The sequence below is a fragment of the Coregonus lavaretus genome (assembly GCF_964263955.1).
Source record: "Coregonus lavaretus genome assembly, chromosome: 31".
Lineage (NCBI taxonomy): Eukaryota > Metazoa > Chordata > Actinopteri > Salmoniformes > Salmonidae > Coregonus > Coregonus lavaretus.
In genome coordinates, this window is record NC_140018.1 from 22,965,147 (window position 1) to 22,978,556 (window position 13,410).

The following is a 13,410-nucleotide window of genomic DNA, read 5'->3' on the forward strand; positions in this document are numbered from 1 at the left end:
CTTTCTATAAGCCATGAAATACGATTGACTGAAAATTATTATTTTTTGACTTGGCCACCTACTCTGTAATAGTCAAAATTCATGCAATTTCCTACTTAAACTTTTCAAATAAACTTCAACATATGGGCGGACCTTAAGGATAATTATGAATGTGGTTCCATTTAGAACTAACTTTATTTGTGCATGCTTTTACACGGAATCGCCTGGATAGAACCCATACAGCACTCCTGTGTGATGCACATGAAGGATTTAAATGGCCATGTGACATAATGTACATGTAATAACCCTGTTCCTGAGGAGTTGTGGGAGTGTCTTGATTCGCTGAACCAGGTTTGTTAGTGCTGGGCTGGAACAAAAGCCTCCAAACCTCATAGCTCTCCGGGGCAAGAGATGATGAATGGCAGTTTTATTGTCATGAATCTTGACCTGGAGGCAGCTCTGCAGAGTGGTCACTAGCTAGCACAGCCACAAAGTCATAAAATCTAAATTAAGACCAAAAAGCAAATGGCCCATCTAGTGGAAATCACTCAGTTCTGCCTCCACTGCAAGATTCATGACAATAAATGTCAACCTGCTGGTGAATGGTGATCACTGGAGTAGTGTGTGTGACCACTGAGTTAGTGTCTGCTCAGCTCTGACTACCTGGTGTTTTCCTCCAGACCAGAGTCAGAGTCCAGGAGGGAAGGCCGTCTACCCAGGAGGACCTGGTACCAAGATCACCTCCGTCTCCACGGGCAACCTGTGTGCTGATGTGAGTAACCACAGCAACACCACCAGCCAGTGGAATGTCTCCCGTAGCATATCTCCCTGAGGAGAAGGTCTACGCTGTCTCAGTTATGACAAGACATTACCAGTCACACCACTGGACAGGTCACACAGAGTACGACAGAACTGCGATCCAGCACACGCAGACCATATAGTATTGCAGCATTCCCTGTTTTTAATCAGTTCTTCTCAGCTCTCACAATCAAAACAATAACCAAGATTACTAAGAGATATGAGTCATTATAGGTAGGAAAATCACAACGTTCCATCGTAATTGAAAATGGCTTTATCTATTGTTCCCCCTGTAATAAATCCTAATCAGCTCTCCAACCACTATCACTGATTAGCTACCCAGCTGTGGTGCGGCGTTCGTGTGCTGCCTCACCAACATTCTTATCCTGTCAACAAACAATGGTCTCCCTGAGCACACGACCCCACCGCCATCGGCTACCGTTAATAACACTGATGAAATCTGGACCGTGACCACGAGCGATTGTCTAGTTTATCCGACGTCTCTTAGCCAACCTTAATGTATGGTTTGGAATAGCATAATCCCTTCTATAGGACCACAAAAACGGTTGTCTTGATCTCCTAGCCAACCATAATGTATGTTCTAATAGTAGTCCCCTTTTCCTTCTCTATAGGACGAGCCCTCTCCTCCTCGTCCGGAGGCCTACCCCATCCCTACTCAGACCTACCCCAGGGAATACTTCACCATCCCAGCCTCCAAGTCTACAGACCGGATGGGCCCGGCCGCGGGGCAGTTATACGCTGACGACAGGGGTCCTCCTGGTTCCATGGAAGACCACCACAACAACAGCATGGCGATGCAGGTGGGCACACGGGCAAAGGAATCATGCAGAAATGTTTTGTCTGAATAGCATAATATCAAATACTATACATTTACATTTTAGTCATTTAGCAGACGCTCTTATCCGGAGCGACTTACAGTTAGTGAGTGCATACATTTTCAACCCTGGCGTTGCAAGCGCCATGCTCTACCAACTGACTATACCTGTATGTTGTTAATTTACACATGTACTAGGAGTATACAGTGTTGTAAAAGTGCTGTGCTGCTCTTGCACTGTGTTAATGTGTGTGTATGTGACTGCTGTGTCTGTCCTCTCAGCGGGTGGGCCACTCTCAGGAGGAGCTGTGTGACCTCCCGGGGGGCTACCCTCCAGCCGGCCTGCGTCCTGAGGACCTGGTCCACCTGCACCTGCACCAGCAGCAGCAGAGAGAGGCTGACTACCAGCGAGGCAGTGGGGAACACTGGGGCAACCACCACCAGGTCTCCTCCTCCGTGGAGTCCTCCACCTCCAGCCAGGAGCACCTCAACTACTCCTCCTCCAACAAGAGCCAGAGCAACCATAAGAGTGGCCCGGGACGCTGGAAGACCCCTGGCCCCGGTCCCATCGCCCCGCACCCAGGCCCCGTGGCTCAGGCCACACGCACAGACCTCCCTCCCCCTCCACCGCCCCCTCCCCCCGTACACTACCAGGACTTTGAGCCCCAGCTCGACATGCCCCTGCCCCCCCCTCCCTCAGCCTCCCAGCAGCAGGCAGCAGCCGCCGCCGACCGCAAGAAGCGCGAGGAGCAGCAGCGATGGTATGAGAAGGAGAAAGCCCGGTTAGAGGAGGAGAGGGAGAGGAAGAGGAGGGAACAGGAGAGGAAGCTGGGACAGGTCCGTAACCCATCCGTGCCTGTAGCCCACAACAACCACCAACACGGGGGCACACTCCCCCCTCCCACACAGCACCATCAGATGCCCCCTCCCCAGTCCCCCATGCCCATGCAGCAGGTGCCCCAGCCCTACCTCCCCACCCAGGCCCAACAGCAGGCCCAGCAGCAGCAGCCCCCCAGGCCTGAGAAACTGTCCACCCTGCCCAGAGCAACCACCCTGCCCCCTCAGGGAAACCCCATGGACACAGTGATCAGAGAGCTGCTCCCCCAGCAGCAGCCCCGCACCATCGAGCGCCGGGACCTGCAGTACATCACCATCAGCAAGGCGGAGCTGTCCTCCAGCGACAGCCTGTCCCCAGACCCCTGGAAGAGGGACGCCCGGGAGAAGCTGGAGAAACAGCAGCAGCTGCACATTGTAGACCTGCTGGACAGGGAGATCCAGGACCTGCAGGCCAAGCCGGAGCGTACGGCCGAGGAGAGCGACCGGCTCAGGAAGCTGATGTTGGAGTGGCAGTTCCAGAAGAGACTGCAGGAGTCCAAGCAGAGTGATGAGGAAGATGAGGAGGATGACGACGAGGACATGGACACCATGATGATCATGCAGCGGCTGGAGGCAGAGAAGAGAGCAAGGGTGAGCTGCCCTGGAGAGCAGGGGTCTAGTGTAGCACAGTGGAGAATATGGAGAAGGTATGCTACGGTATAGAGAATCATACAGCACATCAGAGGTAAGGTGTATGGAGGAAGATTAGTGGCCCAAGATGTTCAGTGCTAAGATCATTAGATTCACAAAGACTGATCATTGATTACAGTAGACCCATTATAAATTACCTGAGCTCTATGAACATGTTGAGCCACTTGACTAGCAGGGCATGACATTTCTCATGCCAAGGAAGGGTGAGCCATGGGCCAAGCAGGGCAGTGGGAAAAGAGGAAATGGAACTGGGCTTAAAGGGATACTTTGGAATTTTGGCAATGAAGCCCTTTATCTACTTCTCCAGGGTCAGATGAACTCGTGGATACCATTTTATGTATCTGCGTGCAGTTTGAATGGAGTTGCTAACTGGTGTTAGCGCAATTGCTTACTAGCGTTAGCGCAATGACTGGAAGTCTATGGTAACTGTCAGCATGCTAGTAGATACCATAGACTTCAGTCATTGCGCTAACCATAGTTAGCATTGGCTCGCGAAACCTCTAACTTCCTTCATACTGGATGCAGAGACATAAAAATGGTATCCATGAGTTCATCTGACTCTGGGGAAGTAGATAAAGGACTGCATTGCCAATATCCCAAAGTATCCCTTCAATGGGTACAGAATAGGATATGGAATTCCGCTGAGGAACTCCCATTAAGTAGCTAGCTACAATGAATGTTTTGCAGTGTGCACCTGCAACATGCTTATGTCATTGCTTTGCCATGCTAAGCTGAGCTGCTGTACTTGACTGGCTGCAGAGAGGGAGGGGCAGGATGCCGGACGCACAACAAACCTACATGGAAACATAGCAAAGTACAAATTGTTCTTTCTTTTTTTCATCATGGAGATTTGGAAATGATTCATCTCCTGGTCTAACAGGATGGCCATCAGAAAGTGTTGTTACATTCTGCAAGAAAACAGCCTTACTTGAATAGAAGAAAACTTCCATACGTCATCTAACGTAGGCTAATGTCCCTGGGCTCCTCAGATAACAGCACAGATTAACATAAACCAGCGAGGCCCCTTTGGTCTCCTGTATATTGCTCCTCATTTGTAACTGTTACAACAATACTGTCTCCAGCAGTACTGTCTCTGCTGTGACCTTGTATTCAAACTGTCTAGTGAGACTCCAGGAAGTTTCCTTTAGTAGTGAGCAACATTCTTCCGAGTCCCTGCCATCAAGGCTCGGGCATCTCAGTGGGGGGAGGGGGCACGAGGGAGCTCCATAGCGAGGGATCGGACGGAGCATTATCGGTCTGAGGGGAAGTGGGCCGTACATTGACCGCTGGCAGTAATCAGTCCCATACTGGGGAGGAATGTTCCTGGCACCACATCACTGCTGCCTCCAAAACCCCTAGCACTGTTTTCACTTTTATCTTCTTCTATGCCCTCCTCCTGATTCTTCTTTTTCTTTATTTACTCTCTCTCTTTATCCCACGTTTCTATCCCCCTCTTTTCTTTCTCTATTTGGTTTCTTCTCTTCTTCCGCAGCAGACTGCTGTCCCAGCAATCTCTGTTCTAGACTTGGTACGTTCTAGCTTTACACATTCTTTCTCCTTTCTTACTTGTCTTCGGCTCCACCTGTGTTTCCTCTCCTTCATTCTCTCCCCTCCCCCTCATCAGGCCCGGGGGCCGGCTGCTGTGCTCATGGGGTGGGTTTCGGGAAGTTGGAGGTGCCACTATTGGCTCTAGAGTGGCCATGGGGAAGTCATCCTGCGATTCTCATTGGCTGTGGGACCCTGTCTATCTGTGGAACAGTGATCTAACTTGGTCTCTGTAAGAGCCAAAAGCTAGACAGCCACATTAAGTATTTTGGTCAGGGCTCATTTAAAGACAATACCACATAATATGCCTCATAACATAAATCATCAACCCTGATTTAAAACAACTCCCAGAAAGAAAATCAGTAGAACAAACACTAATCTAACCAACAAACAACAAATCTAAAACTAACTGGGGCATGGTTAAATACAGTATTTGTTCCAGGAAGGCTCAGTACTATGCAGCCGTTGTTTCAGAGCAGGGAGCTGCCTGGCCTGCTGCAGTGAGGGTCTGTGCATGGTGGAAGACCCTCCCCAGCAGTGGTCACCTGCATGTGGGGCATAACCATCATTGTACCGTGTGGTGTCAGTCCACTTCATTCCACTCATCCAGCTCTGTGTGTGAACAACGCTTGTGCTCAGCCTGCATCGCTCTCCTCCTCTCTCATTGGGGAATTTGCACAGTGTTTTCCACTGTCCATCTGTAGTCATGTTTCATCTGGTGATTGACCTCCAGTCTGTTGTTTGGTCATCATGACATCAGTGAAAATAAACCTGACACTCCTCTGCTCCGCTCTGCCATGCTGCTGCACGTTGTCGTCATTCATTCTGCATGTCCGGCTGTTGCCATGTGCCTGTCTGCAGTGCACACTGCTGCTCTCACCACAGACGACCTATCCTGAAATGGACCCAGAAAAACCTCTAGACGTATACTAAGCATACAGAGCATTCCCCCACAATATCTAGACCTAGACGTTTTCAACACAACAGGCCCTTGTCTGGAAACCCAATGCCAGTGTGAGGCCCCTGACAGGGGGCCAATCTGCTGAATTAGCCTGTGTATAGACGTGTGTAGATGCAGACCTGATAGCAGTCCTTAGGGCTTTACTGTTGAGCTGTGACGGAGTGGGGAAACACTGACTGACTATGAACCCAAGGCAGGTGCTTCTGTCTGAACTAACCTGACCTGCACTAGGCATAGTGCGGCCACAGACAGACTAGCGCAACAGTAGGTCTACTCCAGTTGTAGAGCTAAGAATAGTTTGTTACTAAATTATATTTCCACCTTTTCACCTTAGAGAGCAGGGCCTCAAATGACACCTATATATAACACATCTGAGTCTAGTATATGAAACAGTTAACAAAATATATTCCACTATATATCAGATTTACCTCCAAGCACACCTTTTAGGAGATCATAGACTCCTGAGATCATAGCATGTAGGACAAGTTCCCGGGCCGTGTACATGGTGCTGAAGGGTGTGTGTGTGTGTGTGTGTGTGTAGTTGCAGGACGAGGAGCGGCGGCGGAAGCAGCAGCTGGAGGAGATCCGTAAGCGCGAGGCGGAGGACCGGGCCAAACAGGAGGAGGAGAGACGCTGGAGAGAGGAGGACAGGGCCAGAAGAGAGGTGGATGAGAAGGTACACCTCCCTGACAGGACCCACTGAACCGTATACGCAGCACAGTCCTCACTCAGCAGTTAGCCAACACATAGCTGGTTAGACAGGTTCAGTCAAAATATGATTGCTCTTATGTTCTTGAAGGTCATACTATATGATACATTTCTATGAAAGTGATTTCTGTTCAGTCATACAGTAATAATATTATTTTTTATATGAATATGAATCTGATATACCTCAATGGAATCCAGATGCTTTTATTACACACAGCTGTGTTTCAGTATTTTTTGTTTTTTGTTTTTATTGACGCTAGTTACGTTTTGTAAAGGATTGATGTCATTGCCAGCAGAGCAGATTAAAGCAGAAAGCCACAGCCAGATCGGAAGCAGAGGGCATCAGAGTAACGGAGTGAAAACCCAGAGAGACTTAGCTGCACTGTAATTATAGTATTACCCCGTGGGGATCTGCCCAGCTAATTGTAGTTTACCTCATGAAAAAGGAGCTGTGCCTGAACAAAACAGCCCACCAGCATAAGAGAACAATTATACAGTGGAAAACAAAGACCGGTCTGTGGGACCACTTCCCTTCAGGGGCTGTTGTGGGTCAACTGAGGCAGTCATTTTTTATAATCTGCTAACATTACCAGCTTTTTCAAGGTTTCGACTGTTCCTGGTCGCGCTCTCTCCACGGAGCTGTAAGTGATCCTGTATGAAGAGTTGTGAACATCCCCTCTACAATGAACCAATCAGAGAACTGTGGAGGGGACTCTGTCTGGCTGGGTTTTTAGGAACATAAGAGGAATCCATTCAGTGTTCTGTGTTCAGGGGAAGTGGTATTGGGCCAGAGAGCAGAGGGCCCGCAGCCAGGGAGTCTGCAGACACACACACAGACAGGATGCTCACTTATCTTAATGATGCCTGGTGGTGTTTGGTCTGTCAGAGGCCAAGTGTGTTTTTGGAGCACTGAGTGTTTCGTGTCCATAGTCCCAGTCAGTTATGGGGACGTTGAATTACCAGTGGTCTGAGAGCATCAGCATCCAGTTATCTGACAATGTTACAACATCCCAGCGCCATTTTGTTTTCACTGTGTGACCATTGATTTAGTTGTTGTTTTCCAGTCATCCTCAGACCACTGGTAATCTGAAGCTCTGTAATAATGACAATGATGTCCAACTGCATGTCCTCATGATGGTCCCCTTCCTCTGTGTTGTTATGTATGGTGTATGTAACCCCCCTACCCCCAAAAAGCATGTGAGTCACTTGTTGTCTGTGTCAGGTTGTTTACGGAATCTTACATTTGTTGGGAAGCCATTGTCATTTCATCAGGCATTGCTTTGGAACTGCTGTTGGAATGCCCCACCCTTGCTGTGGTTTGTTGTGGCCATACCAGAGAACAACACATCATCTCTGTTCGCCTCACTATCCTCTCATCGATGACATATACCTACCCACCATAACACCCACCACACACACACTAACCCAGGGGATCCATGTACAGAAACCAGAGCCAACCAATCTCAATTACTAGCCTGCCCTTTTCCGGAGCTAAAACCGTAGAATCCCTCTAAAAGTCCTTGAATTCAAGCCTATCGGATCACTTGACTGTAGTCTAACCCTAACCACTTCAAACTGCCACAGCTGTGATACCTCTCCTCGCCTATGGTGGTTCTCAACACAGCATGTAGGGAAAAACAGAGCACATAAAGTATTAGAGTACCCAGAACACCGTACACAGAGTAGTCTCCCCCGCACATTACACACACAGACATACAGACACATAGTGAACAGATAAGGAAGTGGAGGACTTCTGGCTGTCTTGTGGCCATGGGTAGCCTCCCTCCAGCAGAATGTGTCAGTCCAAGACAGTCAGCCATGCCTTGGCCACACTAACAGGCTCTTCCCATTCCCTTAGAGGAGACAGGAGGAGGAATACTACACACGCCTGGAGGAAGGGCGGCGCCGGCAGCACGAGGAGGCCGAGCGCAAGCTGCTGACGCCTGACGAGCCTGGTCTGTACAGACCTCCCCTCCCCAGGGACTACCAGCCTCAGCCCCCCCCTCCCACTGCATCCCCCGCAACCACCGCCACTAACACTCCTCCACCCCCGCCTCAGAGAAACACCTCCTACCTCAAAACCCAGGTCGTCTCCCCTGACACCTTGTACACTGCCAAGTTTGTCTCATACAATGACGAGGAGGAGGACGCTACAGGCCTAGCAGGTCAGGTTAAGCTCTCCGCCACCAGGAAGTCCTATGGCGACCTCCTGCCCGCTCACAAGCCGCAGCCGCCTGCGCGCAAGCCCCGTCCTATGTCTGATGGGATCTTTCTGTCCAGCTCATTCCAGCCGCCGGCTGTCAATGCCAACAGTACTGCAGGGCAGCCCCCTCCCCCTCCCATCAAACCCAGCCTCAGCTTCATCCCGACAGGCAACTCTAAAGGTAGACACGGAGAGGAGAGAGGACACGCCCTCCCATATGCCTCCCACTCCAGATCTCTCATTCATTCATTCGTTCATGTTTTTTTGTGTTATATTTTTGTATTCCTGTTTTTTCAGTAGAGGCTTCCTTTTTCCTTCTCTCTCTCTCTCTCTCTCGACAATCCAGTAGATCTGTATTGTAGTTGCCAATCAACCTGTAATTCGTTTTTTCTCCCGCCATCTCCCATCAGTTTGTTATGTTTGTTGTCCTCTTTTTTTGGAAATTCCACTCCTCCACTAGCAAATCAGATTCCGTTTGTTTGTCGAAAATTTCCTCTGTCCTCACCCGTTCCTCTTCCTCCAATCATCCTTCTAGCAAGTAAAAGCAATCGATAAACCAACCCGTGATTCGCTGTGATCGCGCTCCAGATATCCAATCATAGTACTGTTGGTGTTGCCGCTCCTCGCCCGCCAGCCCGCCCGCCCATGTGTTTGGTTTTGCTGTGATGGTGGCCTGCCACCCGCCCGCCTGCCCAACCCCCCCGTGGGCCCCACGGCTGCTTGGTGGTGGGGTTGGCTTTAGGGAACTCTGAGACGCTGGCTTCTTATCTATCACACAGTCACTGTGGTGGGACCTAAGTGGAGCAGCTCTCCTCAGGCTCACTTGGCAAAGGGGAAAAGATCTGTTGAGTGAGGCATTGCCTTTGTCTGTGGCTGTTTAAAGCTCTGTCAGGGATCCAATCACTCATTAGATTACTGAGCGGTAGTACTACTTTACTATAATCTAGTTCTATGGTCTAAATCTGTGGCACAACGTATTCTGTTTTAAAGCCTTTAGTGACCCCTACTGGCAAAAGTGTTAACTTTTAGTTATTTTCATCCACAGCTGGAACCTGTTTTATTAGTAATTAAAATTAATATAAAGTTATTTCAAGATAAACTTTGCTTGACATTTTAGGGATAGTCTGTGCATTTTTGGTCAACAAACCACAATAATTTAAGTGTCTTGGTGAGAAGGGCATTCAAAAGTGTAATATCTCTATTATTATTATTTTACACTAAATACAATACATTTTCAGTGTTTAATTGTGAGCCATAACATAGTCTACTGTAGTTTATAAGGAACTAATAAGATATTTCTAAATTAGAAATGCTGTAAATAACTGAATGATATCCACCATTGACAAGAATCACAGGATTGTGCCTTTCCATCTTAGAGACCGATAAGTCTATGTTGGTAAATGTTCTTAAAGAAAATGTGAATGCAAGCCCTCGCATGTGAACCCTTTAAACAGCCATGAACAAAAGATGCCAGTAATGCAATACGGTCTGAGTCAAGAGGCTCAGTGAATGTCACCCTGCATGTAACACCTGCACACAGTACCAGTGCCCCTTCCCTACCCAGTATGGATGATGATGATGATGTGTGGTGGGCCTGTTGTTAATGTGTTGCATTCCTCACCCAAATTGAGGGACCAATCACTAACCATGCTATAATCCCACATCAACAAAATCTGCAACCCGCCCCCCGCTGAATCCAAGCTTCATTCCAATCGGCCTGATGATATCCATTGCTATTTACTGCCTCTGCTGCTTTGCGCTTCTCCTTTCAGTGGTCATGTGTTCTGTTCACTCCTCTTTTTGTCTGCTATGACTGTTTCTGCCCTGTCTGTCTGCCATGACTGTGCTTTGTCTGTGCCTTGTCTGTCTGTGGCTCTGGCTGTCCCGCATGTGTGTCAGTGACATTGTCTAATGCTGCTGCTTCCCTCCTCCCTCTCAGAGGCCATGCCGTGGTTCAGGTGACCAGTCTCCACTTGAACCACTGGCTCCCTCTGTTTACCACAATCCACTGGCAGCATCAAGGTGAAGGGCAACCCAGCTCTCTGATAGATAAAACGTCTAGATGTCTAGATTCCACCTCCTGCTCAACTTTATCTTAAAAGAATATCAGCAAAATCTAACTAAAGTGAATTGTTGGAGCCAGGGGTATTTGTGCTTGTCTTTTTGGAATGAAAGGAACACATCATCCATGGCTCTAAAATATAGAAAGACCTTTGGTTGACTTACATTACATCTGAAGCCAAAGTACTGTTCTGAATAAGCTTACATTTGGCTTACGAAAAGAATGAAATCAAACCATCAGAGGCCCTTTCTGTAGTGCTTTGTTATTGGAGGGTTCAGAAGGTGTTGTTTTAGCTCAGGGGACAGATCTTGGATAGCTACCAACTTATCAACCAGTCTGTAGACTCTGAGAGCCGGTTCTGCACCAGAAGAACTTGACCCTGCCAGTGGAGTCCTGCCTCGGTTCACACAAGTCAATGTGTTTGTCTGCCCTGTTATCCCCAGTTTCATTCCATTTAAAACAAACTCAACATGCATTTGTATTCTGGTTGTGCTTCCACACACACACAGCGTTTGTTGGAACACAACCAGTCAGATTCTATTGGTGGGAGTTCTGGGTTAGTGTGAGGGACGCCAGCCCGAGCCCTCCGCTGGCATGGCCCTGACAGACACACAGACGTGAGCCTACTGATTTAATGCCTACTGTGGGTCAGAGGTAGAGGTCACCTGGGGGTCAGTGGTGTTCGGTTAGAATGCCTGTTAGGACATCAAATCAGTCCTCATTCAGGCCCCTGTGGCTTTGATGAGCTCCTACCTAACATCCAGCGGTTTTTAAATAGTTTTGTCATAACAGGCTTGATGTTTACCTCGGGTGCTACATGCCTTAATGGTTGACCTCCACCTTTGATCCCACACCCTTGTTTCACAGACGCTGCTGCTTCAGGCGTGCCTTGGTATGCACTAATGCTATTCAGTCAGCTAATCTAGTCCCAGCGGCTTGTTTTGGTCTGTGGAAAAAGCGCCGTTTGTTGTAGAATTTGAACGTGACTGAAAAGTTGCTGGGTACAGATAACAATCAGATATAGCCTGGACTGTGACTTGGCAACAATTTACAGTTGACACAGTGTTACGTCACAATAACTTTGCATTGGCGTGCAGTACTGTTCGTGTACTGAAACAGGTAATTGAATCCCAGTGAATAAATTGTTAATATAAAGCTGTTATACACATGTTTTTCTACCCAGCATCTTTTTAAAACACGCTGTGGGTTTAATCAGCCAACATGGTACTAAAACTAAATAGATCATTAACTAATGTGCTCTATTTCCCCAATTAATTAATGAATACAGGATTTAATTCGTACACTGGAAACACAACCGGGGTTGTAGGATCAGGAGAAGTTTACAAGGACCTGCGAGAGAAGTGGACAAAAGGGTGAGGCCTGCCATGCATCTCTCCCATTCAACTGGGTCTTGAATGAAGGACCATCAGAAACTGAGACGTTGTAATGTAGGAATTCTCCGAACTCACAACGTGGTATAGTATATGTTTGTCATATTGTGGTTATTTTTCTCATTGCAGTGGTCAAGAACAGGAAAACACTTTAACTGGAGAAGCACCAGAGAGTATGACCTTCAAGGAGCGCCAGCGGCTCTTTTCCCAAGGGAAGGAAGTGTCCAACAAAGTCAAGGCCTCGCGAAAACTCATGGAGCTGGAAAGTGAACTCAATACAAAGTAGTAGACTGGCGCCTTAGCAAGACAAACCGCCAAGCCCCGACTCAGCAACGAGAAAGAGAGCCAGCTTTTGTTTCCCAGTGACTCTCCTTTTTTGTTTTTATTTAATAACTGGACCATTACGTACGATTTATTAAATGTATCATTGCAATAGGAGAGACATTTGTTTGCTTAATTTCCCTCTTAAACTATCAAAGATATATTAAAATAAAGCACTGTAAAAACATTTTAATTATACTAGTAAGACACATTTGAAATCACGTGAAGGGGGGATATATTTTTGTTTGTAAGATGATTCTTGGGTTAGGGATGAAAAGTTTTGCTCATTTAAAAAAAAATGTAATAGCTTACTGTAATGTGGAATATTTTATGGTGTTATTTTATGCTCTTTCTGCATTACATATTTTCACAATTTACATTTCTCCTTGTTGAAATAAATGCCCAGGCTTTCCATACCAGACCAATCGTTTTAGTTAAACTTCTTCCTATACTGAGTGCAGTGGAGGCTACTGAGGGGATGACGGCTCATAATAATGGCTGGAACGGCGCAAATGGAATGGCATCAAACACATGGAAACCATGTGTTTGATGTATTTGATACCATTCCACTAATTCCGCTCCAGCCATTACCATGATCCCGTCCTCCCCAATTAAGGTGCCACCAACCTCCTGTGACTCTGTGATTCAAATGGAGTAATGTTGTCCATTCTGGTTTGCGATACACTGTTCTTCATTCCTTAGAATGTGGGTTTAGTTTTGCTCCAGATATTACTGGAAGATGCCATGTCTTCACATGACTTCCACATATATAAACTGGTTTACTGGGTCCTACTGGGGGTCCACCTGAGTGCACACCCACACTGTAAATATCCCTCTCGTTCCAAACAACTTACACTTCTTAATAGTAGCAACTGTCATTTGGTGTTTATCTTCAGAAATGGACGGTTCAGACTTTATAGAAGTGTGACGTAGGAAATTGAGACAACTCCTTCCTACCTTTTGGTTCTCACTGTCAATGGGGGTGTTATCAGTTGAACAGTTTGTTTTCTATTCCCCCCACTTTTTAGTATCGATTTTCTTTGTTTGAATTGAATAGTAATTTGCAGAGTTGTGAAATTT

General features: G+C 47.4%; 1 protein-coding gene across 1 annotated transcript in view; it reads left to right on the forward strand.

Moving 5' to 3' along the window:
• Positions 1-12,751, forward strand: part of LOC311106806 (afadin-like) — a 121,440-nt gene extending 108,689 nt beyond the window's left edge. The window contains exons 28-34 of the mRNA XM_084149184.1: positions 660-751; positions 1,410-1,598; positions 1,895-3,079; positions 6,187-6,321; positions 8,212-8,737; positions 11,907-11,991; positions 12,139-12,751. Coding sequence (XP_084005310.1) covers positions 660-751; positions 1,410-1,598; positions 1,895-3,079; positions 6,187-6,321; positions 8,212-8,737; positions 11,907-11,991; positions 12,139-12,295 — 2,369 coding nt within the window. The 3' untranslated portion in view covers positions 12,296-12,751. The remainder of the gene's footprint in view (positions 1-659; positions 752-1,409; positions 1,599-1,894; positions 3,080-6,186; positions 6,322-8,211; positions 8,738-11,906; positions 11,992-12,138) is intronic.
• The last annotated feature ends 659 nt before the right edge of the window (positions 12,752-13,410 follow it).